General features: G+C 44.7%; 1 protein-coding gene across 20 annotated transcripts in view; it reads right to left on the bottom strand.

Annotated features, from left to right (window-relative positions):
• Positions 1-8,966: 8,966 nt before the first annotated feature.
• LOC129039306 (putative uncharacterized protein ZNRD1-AS1) overlaps positions 8,967-23,655 on the bottom strand; it is an 86,998-nt gene continuing 72,309 nt past the window's right edge. For 11 of the 20 annotated variants that reach the window (XR_010126629.1, XR_010126632.1, XR_010126642.1 and 8 more), the window contains one exon: positions 8,967-12,381. Coding sequence is in view for 4 of the 20 variants with exons in the window: in XM_063665960.1 (XP_063522030.1) it covers positions 12,301-12,381 (81 nt within the window). In the remaining 16 variants the exon portion in view is untranslated. The remainder of the gene's footprint in view (positions 12,382-23,655) is intronic. The other 9 variants (XR_010126641.1, XR_010126650.1, XR_010126631.1 and 6 more) reach the window with 2 other exon arrangements.

Raw genomic sequence — 23,655 nt, forward strand, 5'->3', positions numbered from 1 at the left:
GGCAATTTTTGGTGAGAAATGTAGACTCTCCTTAGACCCCTGGGGTTTGTACATTTACTTTCTGACTTTTTAGATGTTGACTTCATTTTTGAACAAATTATAGTTATGTAATTTGCTTTAAGTGTAAAACAGGAAATGTTCCTGAAACAGGAAACAAGGGACAAGTGACCTGCACTGTCACCCCCCTCTGTGGCTCCCTGATGCAATAAAATTGTGAGCCAAGAAATCCATGGCTAGGGAAAAAGTAAAGTCCATTTTGGCAAATGTTTCAGATGTTCCTTCTTGCCTAGTAATGTTCTAGCTTTACCCCAGCCTTAATATTTTAAGTCTATATTTTCCTGATTGTTGGTTTTTAAATAATTCATGTACATTTATTATTTAGGTTTGTTGCAGTAAGCCATCTGGAATCAACTGTGGAATGAAGTTCGGTAAATAAATGTGTAGTTCTCTATTAAATAACTGCTAAGATCATCTGAAAAATTTATTAACCCCAAATCCAATCACTTCTTACTCCTCTACTGCCTCCTCCCCAGAGCCACCCTCTCTAGGATAGTGAATCAGAAGGGCCTTCCAGCTGGGCTGCCTGCTGCCTCTCATGCAGCTGTGCAGCACCCACACAACAGGCAGAGTGAGCCTTTCAAATGGAATTAGAGCACATCCTCACCACCACATCCCACAGACACTCCAGCCTCTTCCCTTCCTCTCACTATTTCCTATTGGCCCCACATCACAGGGCCCCTCTGGCCATTCTGGCCTCATCTCACCACTGTCAGCCCAGCTCACTTGTCTCCACTCACACAAACCTCTTGTAACTGCTCCATCCTGTCTCTCCCACCGACCCCTGATGTGACTCCCACATGCACCTGCTCCCTGGTGATGTACATGGCTCGCTCCTCACACCATTCAGGTCTCTGCTCAAATGTCCCCTGGTCAAGTTCTCAGGAACCTCTTACCCAACAAAATATATCTCCTGCCATCCTCACCACTACCAATCTTCTAACCCAGGCATATTTTCTCCATAACAATTGCCACTGATATTAGAATACTTTTTAAAGTTCATGTCTGTATCACTGAAACATGTTCTTTGAGGCCAGGATTTTCTCCAGTCACCACTTGCATCCCCAGCATCTAGAACATCCCAGGACAGAGGAGGGGCTTGACAAATAAGGGGTGAATGATGGGTGAATTCAATTGGTATGCTGCTTTTGAGAAGCAATTTCATAACATGTATAAGGAGCATTAAAATATTCATGCCCTTTGACCAAATAATTTATATTTGAGAAATCTGTGATTCTAAAATGAAATCCAAAATATAGACGAATCTTTAGGTATAAGGATATTAATCAGACATTATTTACAATATGGAAGAAAAACATGCAAAAGAAGAGTAGCTAGATTGTTTTTTCTAAATAGTACACAGCTGGCCAAAGTGGTGTTTAAGAAGAGTTTGTGATAACATATAAAGTTGCTTATTGACAATAAAATTTGAAAAGCAAGATTCAAAATAACTCATACAGTGTGACTACACTAATTCGCCCTGCACAGACACCCACATACACAGAAACCAGGGGTGGAAACTCAGGGGGTGCCTGCAAACCACAGCTCCAGGGCCCCTGACCACTGACATCTCTGAGGCTTTGCCAGGCAAAGATTCATCCTGATCCTCCCAGTGGGGACACAGGTGGTTTCCATCTTTCTGCTTCTCTACATTTTTTACATTGTCTGTAATTGAGCAGATTCTACTTTCTAAAAGGATAAAATAATGATGTGAAGTTTTACAATATTTGAAATACAATTTTTTTTTTCTTTTATTGTAATTATTATTATTATTATTATTATTATACTTTAGGTTTTATGGTACATGTGCCCAATGTGCAGGTAAGTTACATATGTATGAAAAGTCCAAATGTCCTCTCCCAACTCAGGTCACTTTCTTTTCTTTTTAAAGATAAGGACTTGCTCTGTCACCCAGGCTGGAGTGCAGTGAGTCGATCATAGTTCACTGCCACCTTGAACTCCTGGGCTCAAGTGGTTCTGCTGCCTCAGCCTCCTGAGTAGTAAGGAGTACAGGAAAGCACCACTATGCCCATCTAATTTTTAAAAATTATTTTGTACAGAAGACATCTCACTATGTTTCCCATGCTATCTTGAACTCCTGGGCTCAAGTAATCTTCCTGCCTTGGCCTCCCCAGTGTTCTAGGATGACATGCATGAGCCACTGTGCCCAGTCCTGACTTAGCTTAAAGCAACTTCTCCTCTCAACTTCACAGGGCAAAATCTCCAGCTGGAGATTTCAGAAAGAAGAAATAAACTCCTCCTTCCTGTAAATCCTTGAACTCCCTGGCTGCAGAGATCCTCCCACCTCAGACCCCTGAATAGCTGGTACTACCGGCGGGCGCCACAAGCCCCATTTAATGTTTTCTGTTTTTTGTAGAGATGGGGTTGTGCCATGTTGCTGAGGCTGGTCTCTAATGCATGGCCTCAAGCGATCTGCTGCCCCAACCTCCCAAAGTGCTAGGATTAGCATGAAGCCCCACATCAGGCCTGCAGCTGAGTATTTGGAGCCTAGGCAGGAAGTTGGTGTGGGGTTTGCACCTGGTTAATCTGAAAGGTGGTCCTGAAAGGTAATGTGTGATTAGGTGGGCCTTGGCAGGGGAGCATAGATGTCTCTAATGAGAAGAGAACAAGAAAGATGGGAAGCTTCTAAAAGTGAATTTCAGTGGGCCCTGTGCTCACACAGCACTGAGATTTAGAAAATCTGCTCCCAGCCACTTTTGGCTTGTGGGATTTTTTTGTTTGTTTGTTTGTTTTGTTTTGTTTTGTTTTGGAGACGGAGTCTCACTCTGTCACCAGGCCAGAGTGCAGTGGCACGGATCTCGGCTCACTGCAACCTCTGCCTCCCAGGTTCAAACAATTCCGGTGCCCCAGCCTCCGGAGTAGCTGGGACTACAGGCACATGCCACCATGCCCAGCTAATTTTTTGCATTTTTAGTAGAGATGGGGTTTCACCATGTTGGCCAGGATGGTCTCAATCTCCTGACTTCATTATCCGCCCGCCTCAGCCTCCCAAAGTGCTAGGATTATGGTGTGAGCCACCCTGCCTGGCCCAACTTGTGGGTTTTTATTCCTCCTTCTTGTCTGCCAGGTCATTGCAGGCAATCCCTTCATTTGGTAAATATTTATCAAACACCTACTGTGTGCCAGGCCTTGTGTTAAAGGAGCTGGGGCTGAGGTAAAAGGAACCAAACCCCCCCTTGCCTTTGAGGTTGAGCCAGTCTTGCTCAGGCAGAGATCAGTAAGGAAATTCTTACACAAATGGTTGGCAGAACATGCAACTTGCTTTGCAGATGCACATGTAGACCATCTGCTCTGACCAAGGAGTCACAGAAGCTTCCTAAGAGACAACATTTGAGCTGTGTGTTCTGAGGTATAAATATGAGCCCGACAGACATCCAGGACAGGAAAGCATTGCTCAGAACCCAGGACATGAATTTTTCTCCCTTAGGCCAGGCCAGGACTAAGACTAAGCTGACTGAGAGCCAGATACTCCCTGGCAAGGAACTGTGTCCCACATTTGACTATCCAGAAGTCACAGCTGCTCAATATTGAGTCTTGAGACACAGAGAGAGAGGCCTGATTTGAAAAAGCAGAATTCTGCTGGGGGCCTGTTAAAATGCAGCTTCTGATTCAGTAGGTCCGAGGCAGGGCCTGAAAATTGCATTTCTAACAAGTTCCCAGGTGATGCCAGTGCTACTTGTCCCAGGACCACACTTTGAGAATCACCACCCTAAGGCAATCTGGTTTGATTTTTAATATCGGAAGAGAGCTGAGAGGCAGAGGTATAGGATAAACTAGACCATGCCTGGCCCATCCTGGAGAGCACCCCACCCAAGGCTGCAGCGTTTGATTTCCCTGGGATCTCGGGAATGGCAGACACCCAGGAAGGAATCAAATGTGGGGTTACAGAGCAATTCAGAGGCTCAGCTTCACACAGCATCTGAGGCTCCCGCTACTTCACAACTGGCCCCCACACCCTCAATCCTTCCCACCCTTTATGAAACTGACCTCCAGGCCTTGCTCTGCTGTCCTGGGCTGTTTGGGCCTGGGATGTGACCCTAGGAGCTCTGAGTGTACTTTCTGATCCAAATACAGGGTGACCTCATATGACACATACTTAGAATGGGCTCATAACGAGGACCTTCCAAATTCGGCAAATGGATTCAATCATAATGACGACTTTCCAAATTCGGCAAATGGATTCAATCATAATGAGGACCTTCCAAATTCGGCAAATGGATTCAATCAATTTCCAGAAGAATTACCCAAGTGTTCTCTTTTCTAAATATCACATACTTGAACCCACAAGGACAGTAGAGAGAATTCTGAGCCCACTGAAGCCACAATTGGTTCACTGGACCCTGTAGAATTCCTTGTAGATTGAGCTTCACCATTTACAACAGGATTTGGTCAAAATTTCCTTCACCAAGCCAATTGCATTTGTTAATTAACTGTGCCCTCATTTTGCCTTTTAATGAATGAAAGACAGACACACACATAAAGAAAGATAGTGCAATGAAAAAGAAAACAACACACTGAATTATACCGGTAGTAAACATCCTTGTTTAAGGAGTGATACAACTTTGAAACAGTTTTTTTTTCTTATATTAAGGAAGGCGAAAGAATTAATTCTGTCAGGCCTTGGTTTTTTTTTAAGTTTTTTTTATTTTGAAGTATTTGGTTTTCTTTTCTCTCCTTTGGAATTATCTTTTATTTTACATTTTGACTTGGCTCAAAATTCAAAAAGTTAAAAGACTCTATCTTATTCTACCCCATCTTGACAGGCAGCCATTTATGTCAGTTTCTTGCTTATTCTTTCAAAGATATTTTGTGCATATGTAAGCAAATATAAATCTATATGTATATAATCTTTCTCCCATTTCACTCAAATTTTAGCAAACTACATCGGCTTTCCTGCACCTTGCCTTTTCCCTTCACATTGTGTCACAAAGACCATCCCATGAAGAAATACCAAAAGCTTTCCTACATCTTTGTGTCTTTGTTTGAAATTTTCATGATACTCCATTGTATAGATATGCAATATTAAAAAAATAGAGATTGCTCCTTTTGAGTGTGAAGCTTTTTAACCAGCCCCCTCCTGATAGGCATTTGGATTATTTCTTTCACAGAACAATTTTGCATCATGTAGCATCATGTGAAAAGCTGTAATGACCCTACTCCTAGATGCATATCCCAGGGAACTCACATATCCCTGAGAGCAGGAGGCAGTGTCCCAGGATGTTCATTGCAGTGATGTCTATGATAAAGACAACCTAAAGATCAATGAAGAGGGAAAGAGATAAATTGTAGCATATTCCTCCATTGAAATACTATCCAGCAATGAAAACAAAGTAACTGTTTGTATGAACATGGATTCATCTCATAGACCACGTTAACTGAAAAAGCAAGCACACGAATGATAAAATCAGAAAGAAACTATTTATAAGAAGTCTAAAAGCAAAGCCAGGCAAGATGGCCTTCACTTGTAATCCTAGCATTTTGGGAGGCCATGGCGGGTGGATCACTTGAGTTCAGGATTTCAAGTCCAGCCTGGGAAACATGGCAAAATCCCTCTCTACAAAAAATACAAAAATTAGCCTTGCATGCTGGAGCACAGCTATACTCCCAGCTACTTGGGTGGCTGAGGTGGGTGGATCGCTTGAGCCTGGGAGGTTGAGGTACAGTGAGCTGTTTTTGTGTCACTGCACTCAAGCCTGGGTGACAGAGTGAGACCCAGTCTAAAATAACAAGTCTAAAAGACTTCAAACAAAGAGACTTCCTAAAACTTAGTAAAAATATAACAGCATACACCAAATTCAAGACCCACATCCACCTGCAATTCTTGATTTGCTCAGTACAGTATTGATTGAAACACATGCATATCAGAACTGCGAAAAATCAAGGCTATCTACATATATTTCTATTATTTTTCTGTGTATACTACATATTGCCAATAATATTAAAATGTCACCAATTGACAAACCTGGGTGGTGCCTTCACAAAGATTTTTTATAATTTTCTATTCTTTCTTCCAGCTAGAACTACTTTGAATTAATATTTGTGAAGTGAATCCACAGGAACTGAGCAAAATAAGAAGAGTTATTGAGTGAGAGGAAAGCTGCACAGAGGTACAGACAGATGGAGAGATGACAATACTGAGCATGTTAGTGACCTTGACAGTAACAGACTTCCTGGAGGAGTGTGAGCTGGAGCCAGAATGAAGAGGATAGAATATAAAAGAGGGATGAAGGAGTGGGGACTTTAGGGGGCAAATGTGGGATTGAGTGGGCCAGACTGGGAAGTGTGGATGGATTCTAAACATTCCACTTTAGATCTAGCACTTAGGGAAAGAGAAATCACATTTATTTAGCTCCTTCCACAATCTTTAGAGAAATCTTCTGAAACATTACAAAAAAAACACATGAATGGCCAATAGTCATCAGGGAAAAATGCAAAGTAAAATCACAGTGAGAAACCACTAAGCACTTATTAGAATGGCTGAAATTTAAATGATTAATAAATATAAATGTTGGCAAGGATGTGAGTCTCATCCATTGCCTATAAGAATATAAAACAGCCACTTTGAAAATCAGTTTTATATCATCTAATAAAGTTAAACAAGCTAGTACTCTGGCTAGTATTTCCACTCCTGGGTATTTATTCAAGCGAAATAAAGATTATGTCCAAGAATCCCTCTACAATAATGTCCATAGTTCCTTTATTTGTAACAATAAAAAACTGGAAATACCCCCACAATGTACAAAAAAATTGTGACTCAGTGATACAATGGAATACTACCAGCATTAAAAATGAACGAATTACTGATACATGCAACAACCTGGGTAGACTGCATAGATATTACACCAAGTGCAAAAAGCCAGACACAAGGGAGGCCATATGGGATGAGTGGATATGTATAAAGTTTTGAAACAGGAAGAGCTACTCTATCATGATCGTCATCAGATCAATGGCTGCTGGGGAAACGAGGCTAGGTTGAAGGCAGAAAAAAGAGAACTTTGTGTATCTTGATAGTGGCATGGGTGCTATGGCTGTATTTGTCAAAATTCATTGATGAATTTGATACAGATCTGATCATTTCAGTATATATGTAAATTTTACAAGTTTAAAATGCTTACAATAAAAATTTAAATGTTAGTAATAAAAATAGTAATTGAAAATATTAGCAACAAAATCCAACAACAGATCAAAACAATACACCATAATCACATGAGTTTTATACCAGCGATGCAAGGATTGTTTGACATATGTGAATCAAAATATGTGATATACAACATCAACAGACTGAAGGACATAACCCATATTATCATCTCAATAGATGCAGAAAAAGCATTTGGTGAAATTAATAATTGCTTCTTAATGAGAACTCTCAAAGGAGTTCCTTTGACAAAGGAACCAAGAATATACAGTGGGGAAAGAACAGTCTCTTAAATAAACGGTGCTGGGAAAATGCTAACAGATGCAGAAGAATGTCACTAGACCCCTGTCCCTCACCATATACAAAAATCAACTCAAAAGGGATTAAAGACTTAAATGTAAGGCCCAGAACTATAGAACTACTAGAAGAAAACATACTGGAAACACTACAGGACATGAGTCTCAGCAAAGATTTTATGGCTAAGACCTCAAAAGCAAAGGCAAAAGAAGTAAAAATAAACAAATGGGACTATATTAAACTAAAAAGCTTCTGCACAGCAAAGGAAACATCCAACAGAATGATGTGATAACCTGTTGAATAGCGAAAATATTTACTAAGTATTCATCTGACTAGTACATTCATCCAATTAGTATATTCTAGACTAATATCTAGAATATACAAGGAACTCAAAAACTTAGCAATAAAAAATACAAGTAATTCAATTAAAAAGTGAACAAAGGATCTGAATAGACATTTCCCAAGAGGAGGCATACAAGGGGCCAAACAGGTGTATGAAAAACACCCAACATCACTAAATACCAGGAAAATGCAAATCAAACCACAATGAGATGTATCTTACCCTAGTTAGAATGGCTATTATTAAAATATAAAAAATAATAGATGTTGGTGAGCGTGTGGAGAAAGGGGAACTGTTATACACTACTGGTGGTCACGTAAATTAGTGCAGGCATTATGGGAAACAGTATAGTGAGTTCTCAAAAAACTGAAACTATTAATAGAACTACTATTTGATGCAACAATTCTAATTCTGGGTATTTATCCAAAGAAAATGGAATCAACATATCAAAAGAATACCTGCATGCCCATGTTTATTGAAGGACTATTCACAATAGCAAAGATGTGAAATCAATGGGTGAATTTATCAATGGGTGAATAAAGTAACTGTTGTATATATACACAGTGGAATGTAATTCAGCCATTAAAAAAAGAGTGAAATCCTGTCAGTTGCAGCAACATGGATGGAACCAGAGGTCATGTTAGGTGAAATAAGCCAGGCAAGGAAAGACAAATATCACATGTTGTCACTCATATGTGTGAGCTAAAAATGCTAATCTCGTGGAGGTAGAGAGTATAATGACAGTTACCAGAGGTTGGGAAGAATGTAGGGGTGGGAAGATGTAGAGAGGTAGAATAATGGGTACAAACATTCAGTTATATAGAAAAAATAAGTTCTAATGTTCTAAAGCACAGTAGGCCAACTAAAGCTAACAATTACGTATATTTCAAATAGCTGGAAGAATGGATTTTAAATGTTCCCAACACAAGGAAATGATAAATGCTTGAGGTGATGGATTCCCTAAACACCCTGACTTGATTATTCCACATTCTGTGCATATATCAAATGATCACATGTGTCCCATAAACATGTGTAAATGTTATGTATTACTTTAAAAATAAACTCAACACAATATGGGACATTTTAAAAGGTACAAAAATATGACCACGATAAAAATTGGCAAATATTTCCTTTTTATTGAGATCAACTTTGTAAGTTCCAGCAGAATGAAGCCCATACAGCATCAGAAGAGGTGGCTCTCCTGAAAGAATCTTCTTCCCAGTTAAAAGGGCAGAAACAGAATTCCTGGAGAAAGTAAGACTTTGGAGAACAGCACAGCACCTCTTCTTGGTGTCCAGGATTACTCAGACATAGGGAGCGTTCACCTTCTTGGAAAAACTAAATGTTGGTTCTTGTTCTTTTTTGTTCTTATGGCAAGACCAAAATTTCAGAAAACTAAGAGAAAGCATCCAGCCAAAGGGATATAGGCTCTTTTATTTTGTAGAATATCCACCACCAAGGATGATCCACACTGTTATGAGATGCATTGTGTCCCTCCCCAACCAAAATTCATATGTTGAAATCCTGTGTTGAGAAGACAGCAGTGACCATCTACAAGCCAAGGAAAGAGGCCTCAGAAAAAAGCAACCCTGCAGCACCTTGACCTGCACCTGTAGCCTCCAGAACTGTGAGACAACACATATTTGTTATTTTACTTATCCAGCCTGTGGTACTTTGTTATGGCAGCCCTAGCAAATTAAAACAGAAAGATTACCTTTTCCACCCTGTCCTATGTATGAACATGAGATTTTTTTAAAAATATGAATTACCTGGGATTCCAAAACATGGAGTGAGTCAATGGAAAATGGATGATACAGGGTCATTTCCAAGTCTTTGTGGGTTTCCTGGCCACCACACAAACACAGATGTGCACACATTTCTTTTCAGTTTCACATAGAGCAAAAGTTGTGGACATAGAATCACAATCTGTGTTTAATTTATTTGAGATATTGAGTGAGCTAGTTTTGCCCTAATTTTATAGAAAGATGATGAACAATCATAATTGCTAAACCAAAGAGGCTTTTTAGCAGGGGACGGCAGGAACTACGTTTTCTCCTCCTTTTAAAGTACGTTTTCCTTAAGAGTCTTATCTAAGAGTAAATTTCATCACTTTGTTTTTTTCCTCCGCGTTGATTACTTGGTCCTCCCTGCATTTCAGTAAGTTTGCTAGAATGGAGGCGTTTGTCCATGATTCACAGATGAATCAGAGGCCCTAGGAGTAGAGAGCTTCTCCTGAAGTCACACAGCACGTGAGTGGTGGAGCAATGACAGGCACATGGCTCTCCAGGTCCCTAGTCCAGTTTTCTTGGTGCCATGAGAATTACAGCCTTTGGTTTCTTTTACATGTGGTTCATTTCTGAACCTGAGAAGAATGCACCTCAGGTGACTAACAGTTTTTGCTGTTTTGTACTTGTCTGAGAATGGCCCCAAAAGATTTTCAAAGGCCAATTCTTTGGTTACCAACCCTATTTTGCCCAGGCATGGACATGGAGCAAGTGAACACTGCCTTTACCTATGACATGCCTAAAGATTCTGAGACCTACCTGCATCAGGTAAGCTCCACATGCAGGACACCCAGTCTCCCAAGCACTTATTTTCTGTATCTTTTCACACCTCACATCCTCATCCTTCCCTCTGGCTGTCTTCCCTCTTTGGGGTCTTCTAGTCCTACTCTCTGTCTCCTTCCAGGCGACTAGAGCAGGCTGGTTTGGAACAGGGCTTGGCCATCACATTTGTGTCGGATGAGAATGATGCCAGGATCCTCAGTGATGGGCAGCATCGCTCTGAGGTCAGTGTTAGTGAGCTAACTGATGAGACAGACGTCTCCTTCACAGTGAGTGCTGATTTCATGAAACCCTTAGTTCCTCTCTATTCCTTACTGTGTCTTCAATCCCATCATATAGGTCATGGGCACTTAATGCATAATGAACAATTGGCTGGTTCATACCCCCTGGCCATTGATCCTGTGTTGGGATGTTTTCCTGGCCTCTATGTGGGGTCTCTGTCTTCTCTCATCATATTACATCTCTTCCCTCACCCCCAAGTCCATCCTCTGAACCCAGGCAGGACACCAGCATCTGCATGTGTGCCACATGTTCCTGCCTTGCTTTGTCCTTTTCATGCCTTATTCTCACTGTGCCACGTTTCCTCCTCAGTTGAACAGACATGGTAGGAGACTCTCATTCTGGAATGTGACCATCTGCCCTTCAGGAGAGGACAGCAGGGTGGGGGTGAAGGAGACCCTGCTGTCCCTACCCCTGACAGCCACCACCACCCACCATGGCTTTCCTCTTCTGCATCAGCACCACTCCTGAACCCTCATTCGTGATTGTCAGAATTTTTAATGCAACTAAACCTGAAACACAAGTACATCTGCATTATGTGTGGGTGCTCTCTCGTTTTATTGTATTTGGGGTGACGTTATTTTAGGGCATGGTCCAGGGTAAATTCCTGTAAGGCCTGGGTGTCCTGCTGTGAAGTCAAAGGGGGATGGGACTAAGACTGCAGAGCCCTGGCTCCCCATCTACCTGCCAATTTCTGGCCCTTTGTTGGGGTCTCTTCTGCTTTATCTTGCCTGAGAGAGGCTGGGATGTTTCTGATCCCGGGGCTCCCGGGGGATGGTGCGCAGTATTTCCAAGGATGGAAGATGCCATGGATGCTGGTGGGAAGCTTGAGTGTCTCCACCCAGGCTCTCTTGGTGCCTCCTCATCTGTTCCTTCAGCTTCTGGACCTTCAGCACCAGGGCTTCAGTCCTAATCCCCTCCTGCCCTTCCACCAGGGCCTGGTCCAGCTCCAGCAACTCCTCAGCGTGGGCCAGCTCAGCTGTGTGGGGGGCTCAGGTCCCTGTTGAGGGGGAGTGGTGGAGGGAGCATCAGCCAGGGCAGGGTGCTGAGGCCCTTGGAACCTGTATTGCAGGGTCTAGCTGTAAATGAGGAATTTGACTGCCCTTTATCTTTTTCTAGCCCATTAGCTCAAGGCCCCCTGTACTGAGAAGCCCAGGGAGCTCCTTGCATTGGGCAAAGGCCTCTGGGGGGCAAATAGAGTTCTCTGGCTCAGGGAGTATAACTGGATGCCTTTAACAAGGATATGGGTTCACTGGAAAGAGAGGACCAGCTGTCCCTCCCCGCTAAGAAATAATTAACTGTCAGATGAGGGGGAATTCCTGTTCAAGGGCTCTGTGGACTGTGCTGCTCTGGAGGGGGTGGGGAGAGGGAGCCCTGAGGTGTGGGCTGGGGTGTGGTTGGGAAAGAGCTGAGAGCTGTAACTAGGCAGGGAACTGCAAGGGTGAGGTTGGTGCAGGGTGGGATTTACAGGATATTCCCCCGACTCCTGTGCTGATCCCGTTCATCTCCTCCACCCCCACCCTTGGTGTCCATCAACATGTGGGGATGACCTCATCTTTCCACTGCCCCTGGAGCTGTTCTGCTCTTCCACGCTTGCCTTGGGGTTTTCAGAGCAGCATCTTTGTGAGTCCTGGAGTGCTAGGAACCAGGAGGGCAGGAAGAGGTGAAGACAACAGCACCGAGAGATCCTGGAAGAGAAAGGACAATGGTAGCTAAGGCAGGGAGCAGTCTGAGTTCCCCAGAAGACACCAGGAGCTGGCTCCCTCCAGGCCTTGGCTTTGCTTCAGTGCTTGGCCCTGCATAGGCCCCACCCCTGCCCCACTCTGCTGCCTCCACCTCCCTCTCAGACTGGCCCCAGACAGAAACCAGACCAACTTCTAATGTGAAAAATGTTCCTGCCAGTTTAGGCAGAACTTGCTTTAGATCACCAGTGCCCAGCCTTCCACAGGACTTACATCTGTTTTTCTTGGCACTGTGTTTCTTCTCACTTACCCTTCTAAATTGGCAAAGCAGGAATTACATCACCAGTTTGCAGATGAGGAAACTGACTCATATGGGTTCATTCAGCACTCACTCACCGGGCAAGTATCTGTCAGGGCCAACTGTGGGCCAGATGTGCCCAGGGCTCTACAGCTAGCTGGTGGAAGGGCCTGGAGGGTTCATATTCAGGTCCACCTGACTTGAAAACTCATATTGATCTTACCTAAGTACTGATTCCCGCTTTACAATCCAAGCCACAAACTTTATTGTCATATCTAAAGAAGTTGCCACAGCAGTCTTTAGCAACCACCCTCCTGATCAGCCAATAGTCAACATTGATGCAAGACCCTCCCCCAGCAAAAAGATTAGCAAAACCTCTACACCCTCTTGCACCTCACAGCTCTAGCAGCAACCTGGGTCTCCCTGAGGACATGACCCCCTCCGAAGTCCTCCCACACGGGGGAGTTTTCCCAGGGACTTGTACCCCTGGATTCAGAGGTGAGGTGGGGTCCTTCCTCCTCACTGTGGTTCTCACACCTTTCTCCCTCTCTCCTCCCTAAACCCCTAAGCTGTCAGCAGATTAGGGCCCCATTCCCCATATTGCAGCCATTCCCTGTGGGCCCCAAGCTGTTCCTCTTGATCCTGACCCTTGTAGCTGCTGGTTCACTGTCACTCTCTCCAGCAGTGCCGTTTCCTTGACTCTTGGTGTCAAGGAAGTTTTTCTTGGCACTGTGTTTCTTCACATATGCAGATGTGGTGGGCTGAGTAATTGTCCGCAAAGATGTCCAGTGTTAATCCTTGGAATATGTGAATAGGTTGCATTGTATGGCAAAAGGGACATTAATCATGTAATGAAGATTAAGGACCTTAAAACAGGGAGATTATCCCGGACTATCTGTGTGGGCCCAATCAAAACACGTGAGCCATTGAAAGCAGAGAAACTGCCCTGGCTGAAGTCAGATTCTGCAGAGGAGGAAGGCAGAGGAGACACAGGCGAGGGGAGGTCAGAAGTTCCAAGCAGGAGGATTGGATGTGCCTTAGGCACCATGCGTGAGTACCTGAGAGAAGTCTCTAGGAGCTAAGGGTGGCTCTTAACAAGCAAGTGGAAACTTCTGTTCTATCTGCAAGGAAATGAATTCAGACAAGAATCTGAATGAGCTTGGAAGTGGATTCATCCCCCGAGTCTCTGGGAAGGAACGCAGACCTTCCCGTACATTAATCTTAGCCCCATGAGACTGTGTGGACTTGCAACCCACACGACTGTGACATGATAATTAGGTGCTGTTTAAAGCCACTCAGTTTATGGTAATTTTTATGGCAGCAATAGACACCCATATAGCAGAGAAGATGCCCTCGCTCCCTGGCCTCTCAGATCCTGGAACTCTCTCCTCCATGACCTTCTCCTGTCTCTGCCTGAATCTCATGCCCTTGTCATACCCTAGGCCTCATCATAGCCAAGAACCCCAGCCCTTCCATACTCTCAATCTCACACTTCCCACTTTCTGACCATCTTTCCACTCATCCCCTTGCAAGGTGGCCACAGGCTCTGAGGACACAGATACTATCATTTTATCATATGTTGTGATGTAATATCAGTGAACCACTCATTGCGTATGTGCCTGCTTTCCAGGCTTGGAGTCCACCCTGTAGTACATCAGTTCCAACAATCCTTCCACCCCACTGGGATTCCCAATCCAGTGATCCTGCCATCTACTCCCTTTCCCTCACTCTTGGTGTCCTCTCCTCCATCCTCTCCCATTTTGAACTCTACAGTAAATAATTTCAATCCCTCCCTTGCCTCTCCCTTGCATTGTCATACTCACCTGGCAAAACTACACAGCTGGTGGATTCCACCTCTGTCTACGCTGCATCTGCCCCATGAGCTGCAGGAGGCTGGAGAGCAGCACACAGCATACTGACTGGTCTCTTTAAATTTAAGATTCCAAACTTCATGGAGAGCCCCTACCATTGATGTGGCCAGCAATCACCCTCTCCACGCATGGCTCACCCTCAGCCTCCTCTTGGCCTGGGTGACTGTTACACAGCTTCTCTTTGTGCTCACACATCCAACCCTCCTTCCCCATTCTTACTTCAGCTGATGACCTTGCTTCCTACTTCACTGAGAAAACTGAACACATTAGAAGACAACTTCACAGATTCCACCACCATCTGCTCATGCATTTGCAGCTGCACCACATGTCAGGCATTTTACAACGTGAGGGACTGTTGTGGGTTAATCATTCTCCTCCCAGCCAGAGCCAGTCCCTCTTCTGGTGCCCCAAACGTCATCCCTTATCAGTTACTTAAAGGTGTCACTTCATCAATTAGTACCTTTTTTCTCTTTATCATCAACCTTTTTCCTCTCTCCCCACTGGATCATTGTAGCAGTCATGAGAATGCACATCCCAGCCCCTCAGCTAGAGGAAGCAGAATTGATGATGGCCCCAGCTCTTGAATCCTGAAATCTGTTGCCACATTTGCTCTGAGACCACACCTGCCCCTGATCTTTTCCAGCCAATGATTGAGGAAAGCAGGGCAGAAACTAAGGCAGGAACATTTCTCCTCTGAAGGGTGACTGAAGCTCCAGGACCCCCTGCCTCCCTTACTGAACTTCCCTTAGCCTGCACAGGGTCCAGGATGCTTCCAGATGACCTTCCTGCCCTCTCTCCTTCACTGGGGCTCAGAGTCGCCGTTTGGTCTGATGGCTTCCCCAATGTTTTCTGTCTCTCTCCTGAATTTCTCTCACAAGTATTTCCCCTAATAAATCCTTGCACGTTTAATACTGTATTGGGGTCTGCTCCTCAGGGGACCGTAACTAACACAAGTGGTATGAAGGGTGACCCATGAAAACAGGCAAAAACGGGAATTTGAAATAATCTTGCCCACTGCCTGGCAGGCTAAGCGGATGCCCCCTGGGTTGGTGGGGGACACAGAAAGTCCATGGCACAAGGTGCAGCTGAGGTGCTGTGGTCTCCTCAGTGCTGAGCTGAGCTGAGCTGAGATGCCCTGCTTAGGGGATGCTATGGCAGGTGCAGTGATAGAATGCCCTGCACAATAATGACGGGGTTGGGGGAAAACCTACAAAGACAGTGGAGTTGGCTGGTTACTGCTCGACTGTGTTGATTCCCTATAAAAGGATCATGAGAATCTGTGGATTGTTAACAGCTGTCATCAGCTATATGTGACAGCCTCTGCAGTGTCTCATGGAGAGGCATTTATCTCCTGTAGTGAAAGGGCAGATAGCATGGAATGGTAGCTGAAGACATCATTACGAGGGCCACAGTGCTCCAGAGATGTCTGACACTCAGCCAAAGCAGGCCTGTTACAGGAACGTCAAGGTCCTGGTGGGCAAACCTGAGATTCTGGAAACTGGAACACGGTTATCCGATGGGTGCCCTCCAGGTCCCTCTGGGAATGCAGGGGAGGCTCGCCATTTTCTAGTAATGGTTCCCACTTCCTATGCTGGAAGATGCTGCAAAAGCCTCATCTCTATGATTCTGTGGGAATCCCACTCAGGAGCTTTGCAGGAATTAGCCGCCATTTCCCCATAGGAGCCCGAGGAGCACTTCTGGGATTGGAATTTGAGGGTGTTTGATCAAGGAACCAGCATTTCAGTCTGGATGGATAAAAATCCTTTGGCTTGGAGGCACTTTCTCAAGGCATGGGTTTATCAAACACCCCAGGACTTTGATAAGTGGGGCTAAAACCACTGCTGGGGTGAATCCATATAGACTAGAAAAAATGATGCCCAACTCTCAACAAGGTAGACATGTCTTAGTTGCCCTGGAACATGTAGAGGATGGAATAAGGAGGCTGAGGGAAGTAGGCATGGTGAAGGCCCACCAGGATCATGCTCCACAAGAGGGCCCAGAAGGCACACCTTCCACCAGAGCCTCAGGAACTTGATGATGAGAGGGACCTGCATCACTAAGAACTGTCGGGGTGTTGTCCTCTGCAGGCTGGGGTGATGGTAGTAAAGATGGTCCCAGAGTTGCATTTATCCATATCCCTGGGGAGAGTGTGGCCCTGAAGAGACAGAGAACAAGTGACCTGCAAAAGCCAGAGGGCACGGTTACTATGGCAACCTCAGAGGAGCAGCCAGGAGGACTCAAGCTGCAGAGAATGTGGGGAAGGATAATAGAGGGTGGTGTCCCAGGGTTAGGACAGGCATCCAACAAGGGCACTGTTTGATATCTATGATAAGAATGAAAGAACTGAGGAGCAGGAGGGTGAAGGTGTTTGATCCAATACAAAGTCATGATCCCATCCTCAATGCCTAGACCTCAGCCAAGATTCAGATTCAGATCTTAGTGAAGAGAAGGAGTCCAAACCCCTAGGAGGAAGACCCTGCAACTCCATGGAAGTATATGCTGGGACAATTTCCTCAGTCTTTCTGCAAAGGAACCTATAAACATTTACTTGGGAGACTGTACACTGGGGAAAGGAAACAGGCAGAACAGGTGGGATTATTGACACTGGGTGTGAGCTGACATTGATGCCCAGATGCCCATAGCACTATCATGTCTCCCATCACAGTGGGGCTTATGGAGGCCAGGGAGTAAACCTGCACACATTATGGCCCACAATGGGACCACTAGGCCAACAGACCCAACCCTGGATATCTTTCAATTCCCTGAGTGCATAATTGACACTGATGCACTGCTAAGTGGAGCCACCTCCACACTGGGTCTCTAGTCTGTGGAGTAAGAACTCTCATTGTGCTGAAAGCCCAAGGGACATCTCTGACACTGCCCCCATTCTGGCCAAACCAAAAATCATAGTGTGTCCCAGGGTGGGTCTTGTGGAAGACACTGAAAGTATTGTGAGGGTCACACCACCATTAGAGAGCTGAAGGATGCTGGGTGGTGTTGATGCTGTCTATTGTCTCTATGTAATCCAGCAGCCTGTCCCTGAGGGAACCTGGTAAGGCCTAAAACATGAATGAGGTTACTCCAGGTCTGGCCAAGTAGGAATTACAATTACAGCTTTTATGTTGTTTGGTTATCACTGGTAGAGCAGGTTAACAAAGCCTTGGGCACACAGTGTGCAGGTGTGGATTTGGTGAGTGCATTCTTTTCCACTCCAATTAAAAGTGGATACGGGCTGGGCGCGGTGGCTCACGCCTGTAATCCCAGCTTTGGGAGGCCAAGGTGGGTGGATCACCTGAGGTCAGGAGTTCTAGACTATCCTGGCCAACATTGTAATACCCCGTCTCTACTAAAAATACAAAAATTAGCCGGGCGTGGTGTCAGGTGCCTGTAATCCCAGCTACTTGGGGGTCTGAGGCAGGAGAGTCGCTTGAACCTGGGAGGTGGAGGTTGCAGTGAGCAGAGATCACACCATCGCACTCCAGCCTGGGGGACAAGCGCAAGACTTTGTCTCAAAACAAAAAAAAAAAAAAAAAGGCTGGGCGTGGTGGCTCATGCCTGTAATCCCAGCACTTTGGGAGGCTGAGGCAGGCGGATCACGAGGTCAGGACATTGAGACCATCCTGGCTAACACAGTGAAACCCTGTGTCTACTAAAAATACAAAAAAGTGAGCTGAGCGTGGTGGCGGGTGCCTGTTGTGCCAGCTACTCGGGAGGCTGAGACAGGACAATGGCGGGAGGCGGAGCTTGCAGTGAGCCGAGATGGCGCCACTGCACTCCAGCCTGGGTGACACAGCAAGATTCTGCCTCAAAAAAAAAGAAAGGAAGGAAGGAAGGAAGGGGATATGGAGTGACTCACATTCATGTGGAATCAACAACACATTTATTTATCATTTGCCTCAGGGCTATTGTAACTCCCCTGCCTGCTACAGTATAGGCTTAAGACTATACTAGACATACTGTACATCCTTTGGGATATTAAATCAGTACATTTCATTGACAACTTCATGTTGACTGGGGTAGATGAGCAGCAGGTAGAAAGTGCACTGGAGTCCTTTGCAAAACACACGCACCCCACAAGGTGAAGATAAACCTTACAGAGCTTCAAAAGTGGGCACTAAAGTGAAGTTTTATGGGTGAACAAGTGCCAAGTGTTTAGGGGAATGCAGAGGTGTCCTCTTCAAGGTAAAAGACAAACTGTTTCATCTTGTATCCTCACCAGAAGGAAGGAAGCACACTGCCTGAAGAGCCTCTTAGAGTTCTGACAACACCACATTCCACATCTAGACATATTGCTTTGGCCCACAGTCTAGGTGACATAGGAGGATGCCAGCTTCAAGTGGGGCCTATACAGGAAAGGACCCTGCAGCAGATCTAGGCCATGGTGCAAGCAGTCACCATCCCTCAGACCCCCTGGTGCTGGTGGTGCCAGTGGTGGGGAAAGATGCGGGATGGAGCTCAACCAAGCACCAATGGGAGAGTCACAATGAAGGGCCTGGGATTCTGGAGTAAGGTCATGTCATCCATGGCAGAGACATAGCCCCCTGTTAGAAGCAACTTTTAGTGTTCCTTGTCCTGATTAGATAGAATGCTTGACCACAGGACACCAAGCAACTATGTCGTTCCAAGTGCCTGTGTAACCCACAAAGTCATAGATGGTACAAGCCCAATAGCATCCATCATGAGGTGAAAATGGTCCACCTGGGTTGAGCTTGAATCCTATGTTGACACCCACAGAAAACACCCAAGTCTGAAGTGGCAGTGAACAACCAAACAGACAAATGGAAGTTAGCCAGCCTTCACCATGGGTCAGCCCAGGCCTGGTAGGAGGGGTGCATGAATGGAGCAACCACAGAGGTAGGCATGAGGCTATGTATGGGGCCAACAGCACTGACTTCCCCCTACCAAGGCAGATCCAGTTTCTGCCACCTCTGAATGTCCAACTCATCGGCATTTGAGGCCCATGATGTGCCCTAGTGGGGCACTGTTTCTTTAGGTAACTACCTAGCCACTAAGTGACAAGTTGACTACATTTAGCTACCTCCATCCTGGAAGGGCCACAGGTTCATCTTCACAGGGTTAGGCACCTATTCTATGGGTGGGTTTTTCTCTCCTGCTCTCAGACACTCAGCCAGCACCACTCTCTGGGGGCTGTTCACATTCCTGATCCGCAGGCCAGGCGGTGCTCCTAGCCCATTATCTGCCTGAAGGACCCACTTGGCAGGGAAAGTTTTAGTGTTTCCATGGCTGTGGGTTCCACTATTCCTATCACCATCTGCACCACCCAGGGGCTGCCAGCCACAAGGAATGCTGGACAGGTCTTCTACAGGCACAGCTCAGTGCCAGCCTGGAGGAAGCACTCTGAGGGGTGGGTGCCATCTTTCAGGACATGGTGCATTGTTTGAATCAGAGACGTCTCTACGGTGCTGTGTTCTCGATAGGAAGAACATGTGTGTCCAGAAATCAAAAGGTGGAAGCAGGTTTGGCTCCACATCCAATTTCTTAGATTCACTCAATGGTGTATTTTGCTTATTTTATCTCCCAACACTGGGCTGTACAGGATACGAGGTTCTGGTTTCCAGAGGGTACCCTTAAAAGGAGACAAAAGACAGCCCACTGAACTACACATTATGGTTGTCACCAGAGAAGTTTGGACAGTATATGCCCAGAAACCACTTAGTGAGAAGAAGGGTCTCCTCCTCTCCAGGCCCAGGTAATAGATCCTCATCCCTAGGAGGAGGCATGGCTACTTTCACACAATGAAGGTAGAAGTGTGTGTGGAAACCAGACATCCATCTGAGAGCCTTCTGGTTCCCCTTGCCTCATTGTAAGTGTGAGCAGAATCATCCAGCAATTCAGCCTGAGAGGATTTGATTTCCAAGGGCCCAGACCTGGCAGGGCAGCAAGTTTGAGTCACACTCCTGGGTAATCTCCCAAGGCCCTGCTACTGTGCTCTGACATCCTCAGTACATTGGTGCTGAGGCCCTGCTTCCCATGGGCTGTTCCCAACCACTGACGGGTCACACCAGTGACACTAAGGCAGGACATTGCTGGAAGAGAGGGGACTCCTCTGATGGCCAGCTGTAGCTCAAGGACTCCTCCGTGGCCTTGCTCAACTCTCCTTAGATTGCCTGTGGTCTAGGACACATCCAGTAAACCTTCCCTCCTTCTGTCCATCACTGGGGGTCACTGACACTTGGATCTTGGTCTGTTGCACTTGGGAGGCTAAGGCAGGAGAATGGCATGAAACCGGGAGGCGGAGCTTGCAGTGAGCCGAGATCTCGACACTGCACTCCAGCCTGGGTGACAGAGCAAGACACCCAAAGGAATATAAATCATGCCGCTATAAAGACACATGCACACGTATGTTTATTGCGGCACTACTCACAATAGCAAAGACTTGGAACCAGCCCAAATGTCCAACAATGATAAACTGGATTAAGAAAATGTGGCACATATATACCATGGAATACTATGCAGCCATAAAAAATGATGAGTTCATGTCCTTTGTAGGGACATGGATGAAGCTGGAAACCATCATTCTCAGCAAACTATTGCAAGGACAAAAAACCAAACACCACGTGTTCTCACTTATAGGTGGGAATTGAACAATAAGAATACTTGGACACAGAAAGGGGAACATCACACACTGGGGCCTGTTGTGGGGTGGGGGGAGTGGGGAGGGATAGCATTAGGAGATATACCTAATGTAAATGAAGAGTTAGTGGGTGCAGCACACTAATATGGCACATGTATACATATGTAACAAACCTGCACATTGTGCACATGTACCCTAGAACTTAAAGTATAATTTTATATATATATATATATATATATATATATATATACTATACTACAAGGCTACAGTAACCAAACCAGCATGGTACTAGTACAAAAACAGGCACATAGACCAATGGAACAGAATAGAGAACTCAGAAATAAGACCGCATATCTACAAGCACGTGATCTGCAACAAATCTGACAAAAACAAGCAATGGGGAAAGGATTCCCTATTTAATAAATGGTGCTGGGAGAACTGGCTAGCCATATGCAGAAAATTGAAACTGGACCCCTTCTTTACACCTTACACAAAAATTAACTCAAGATGGATCAAAGACTTACATGTAAAACCCAAAACCAGAAAAACCCTGGAAGAAAATCTAGGCAATATCATTCAGGACATAGGCATGGGGAAAGATTTTATGATGACATCACCAAAAGCAACTGCGACAAAAGCAAAAATTGACAAATGGGGTCTAATTAAACAAAAGAGCTTGTGCACAGCAAAAGAAACTATCATCAGAGTGAACAGACATCCTACAGAATGGGAGAAAGTTTGTGCAATCTATCTATTCTGAGAAAGGTCTAATATTCAGAATCTACAAAGAACTTAAGCAAATTTACATGAAAGAACAACTTCATTAAAAAGTGGACAAAGGACATGAACAGATACTTCTCTAAAAAAGACATACATGTGGCCAACAAACACATTTTAAAAAGCTCAACATCACTGATCATTAAAGAAATGCAAATCAAAACCACAATGAGATACCATCTCATGCCAGTCAGAATGGCAATTGTTAAAAAGTTGAGAAACAACAGATGCTGCTGGGGTTGCAGAGACATAGGAATGCTTTTACACTGTTGGTAGAAATGTTAATTGGTTCAACCATTGTGGAAGACAGTATGGCGATTCCTCAAAGATTTAGAACCAGAAATACCATTTGACCCAACAATCCCATTACAGGGTATATACCCAAAAGAATATAAATCATTCTGTTATAAAGATACATGCATGTGTATGCTCATTGCAGCACTATTCACAACCTCAAAGACATGGAATCAACCCAAATGCCCATCAATGATGGACTGGAAAAGAAAATATGGTACATATACACCAAGGAATATTATACAGTTATAAAAAGGAATGAGATTAAGTCTTTTGCAGGGATATGGATGAAGCTGGAAGCCATTATCCTCAGCAAGCTAACACAGGAACAGAAAACCAAACACCGCATCTTCTCACTTATAATTAGGAGCTGAACAATAAGAACACATGGACACAGGGAGAGGAACAATACACACTGGGGCCTGTTGGGATAGAGTGACGGTTGGAGGAGTATTAGGAAAAATAGCTAATGCATGCTGGGGTTAATACCTAGGTGATGGATTGATAGGTGCAGAAAACCACCATGGCACACATTTACCTATGTAACAAACCCGCACATCCTGCACAGGTGCCCTGGAACTTAAAATAACATTAAATTAAATTAAAAACCAAGCTTAAAGCATTAAAGAAAAACAATTAGATAAAAAAGGCTTTGATTTACAAAATCCTGAAACAATAGTTTGAATTTTGCTTTTAATATATATGCAAATCCTTTAACAATGCTCCCTTCCAGAGGTGCAGCTTAATTCCCTCTCTTGAGTGTGGCTTGGACTTAATGACCCACTTCCGATATGGCCTGGCTCTGTGTTCCCACCCAAATCTCATCTTCAATTGTCATGTGAATTGTAATCCCCACATATTGGGGGAGGTTATTGAATCATGGGGACGGTTCCCCCAAGCTGTTCTAATGATAGTAAGTGAATTCTCATGAGACCTGTTGGTGGAAACGTAAATTGGTTCAACCACTGTGAAAGTCAATAGTTGAACCTATTTTTCCTAATGATCCCCCCCCACTGCCCTCCACCAACAGGCCCGTGTGTGTTGTTCCTCTCCCTGTGTCCATGTGTTGCTCAGCTCCCAATCATAAGTGAGAACATGCAGTGTTTGGTTTTCTGTTATTCTGTTAGTTTGTTTAGTTTGTTGAGGATAATGGCTTCCAGCTTCATCCATATTCCTGCAAAGGACTTGATCTTACTCCTTTTTATGACTGCATAATATTCCATGGTGTATATATACAATATAAGGGATTTTTCCCCACTTCACTCTGCATTTCTCTCTCCTGCCACCATGTGAAGAAGTACGTGTTTGCTTCCACTTCTGCCATGATTGTAAGTTTCCTGGGGTAGCCTCCTCAGCCATGCAGATCTGTGAGTCAATTAAACCTCTTTCCTTTATAAATTACCCAGTCTCAGGTATTTCTTTATAGCAGTGTGAGAACAGAATAA

The sequence above is a fragment of the Pongo pygmaeus genome, chromosome 5, assembly GCF_028885625.2.
Source record: "Pongo pygmaeus isolate AG05252 chromosome 5, NHGRI_mPonPyg2-v2.0_pri, whole genome shotgun sequence".
Lineage (NCBI taxonomy): Eukaryota > Metazoa > Chordata > Mammalia > Primates > Hominidae > Pongo > Pongo pygmaeus.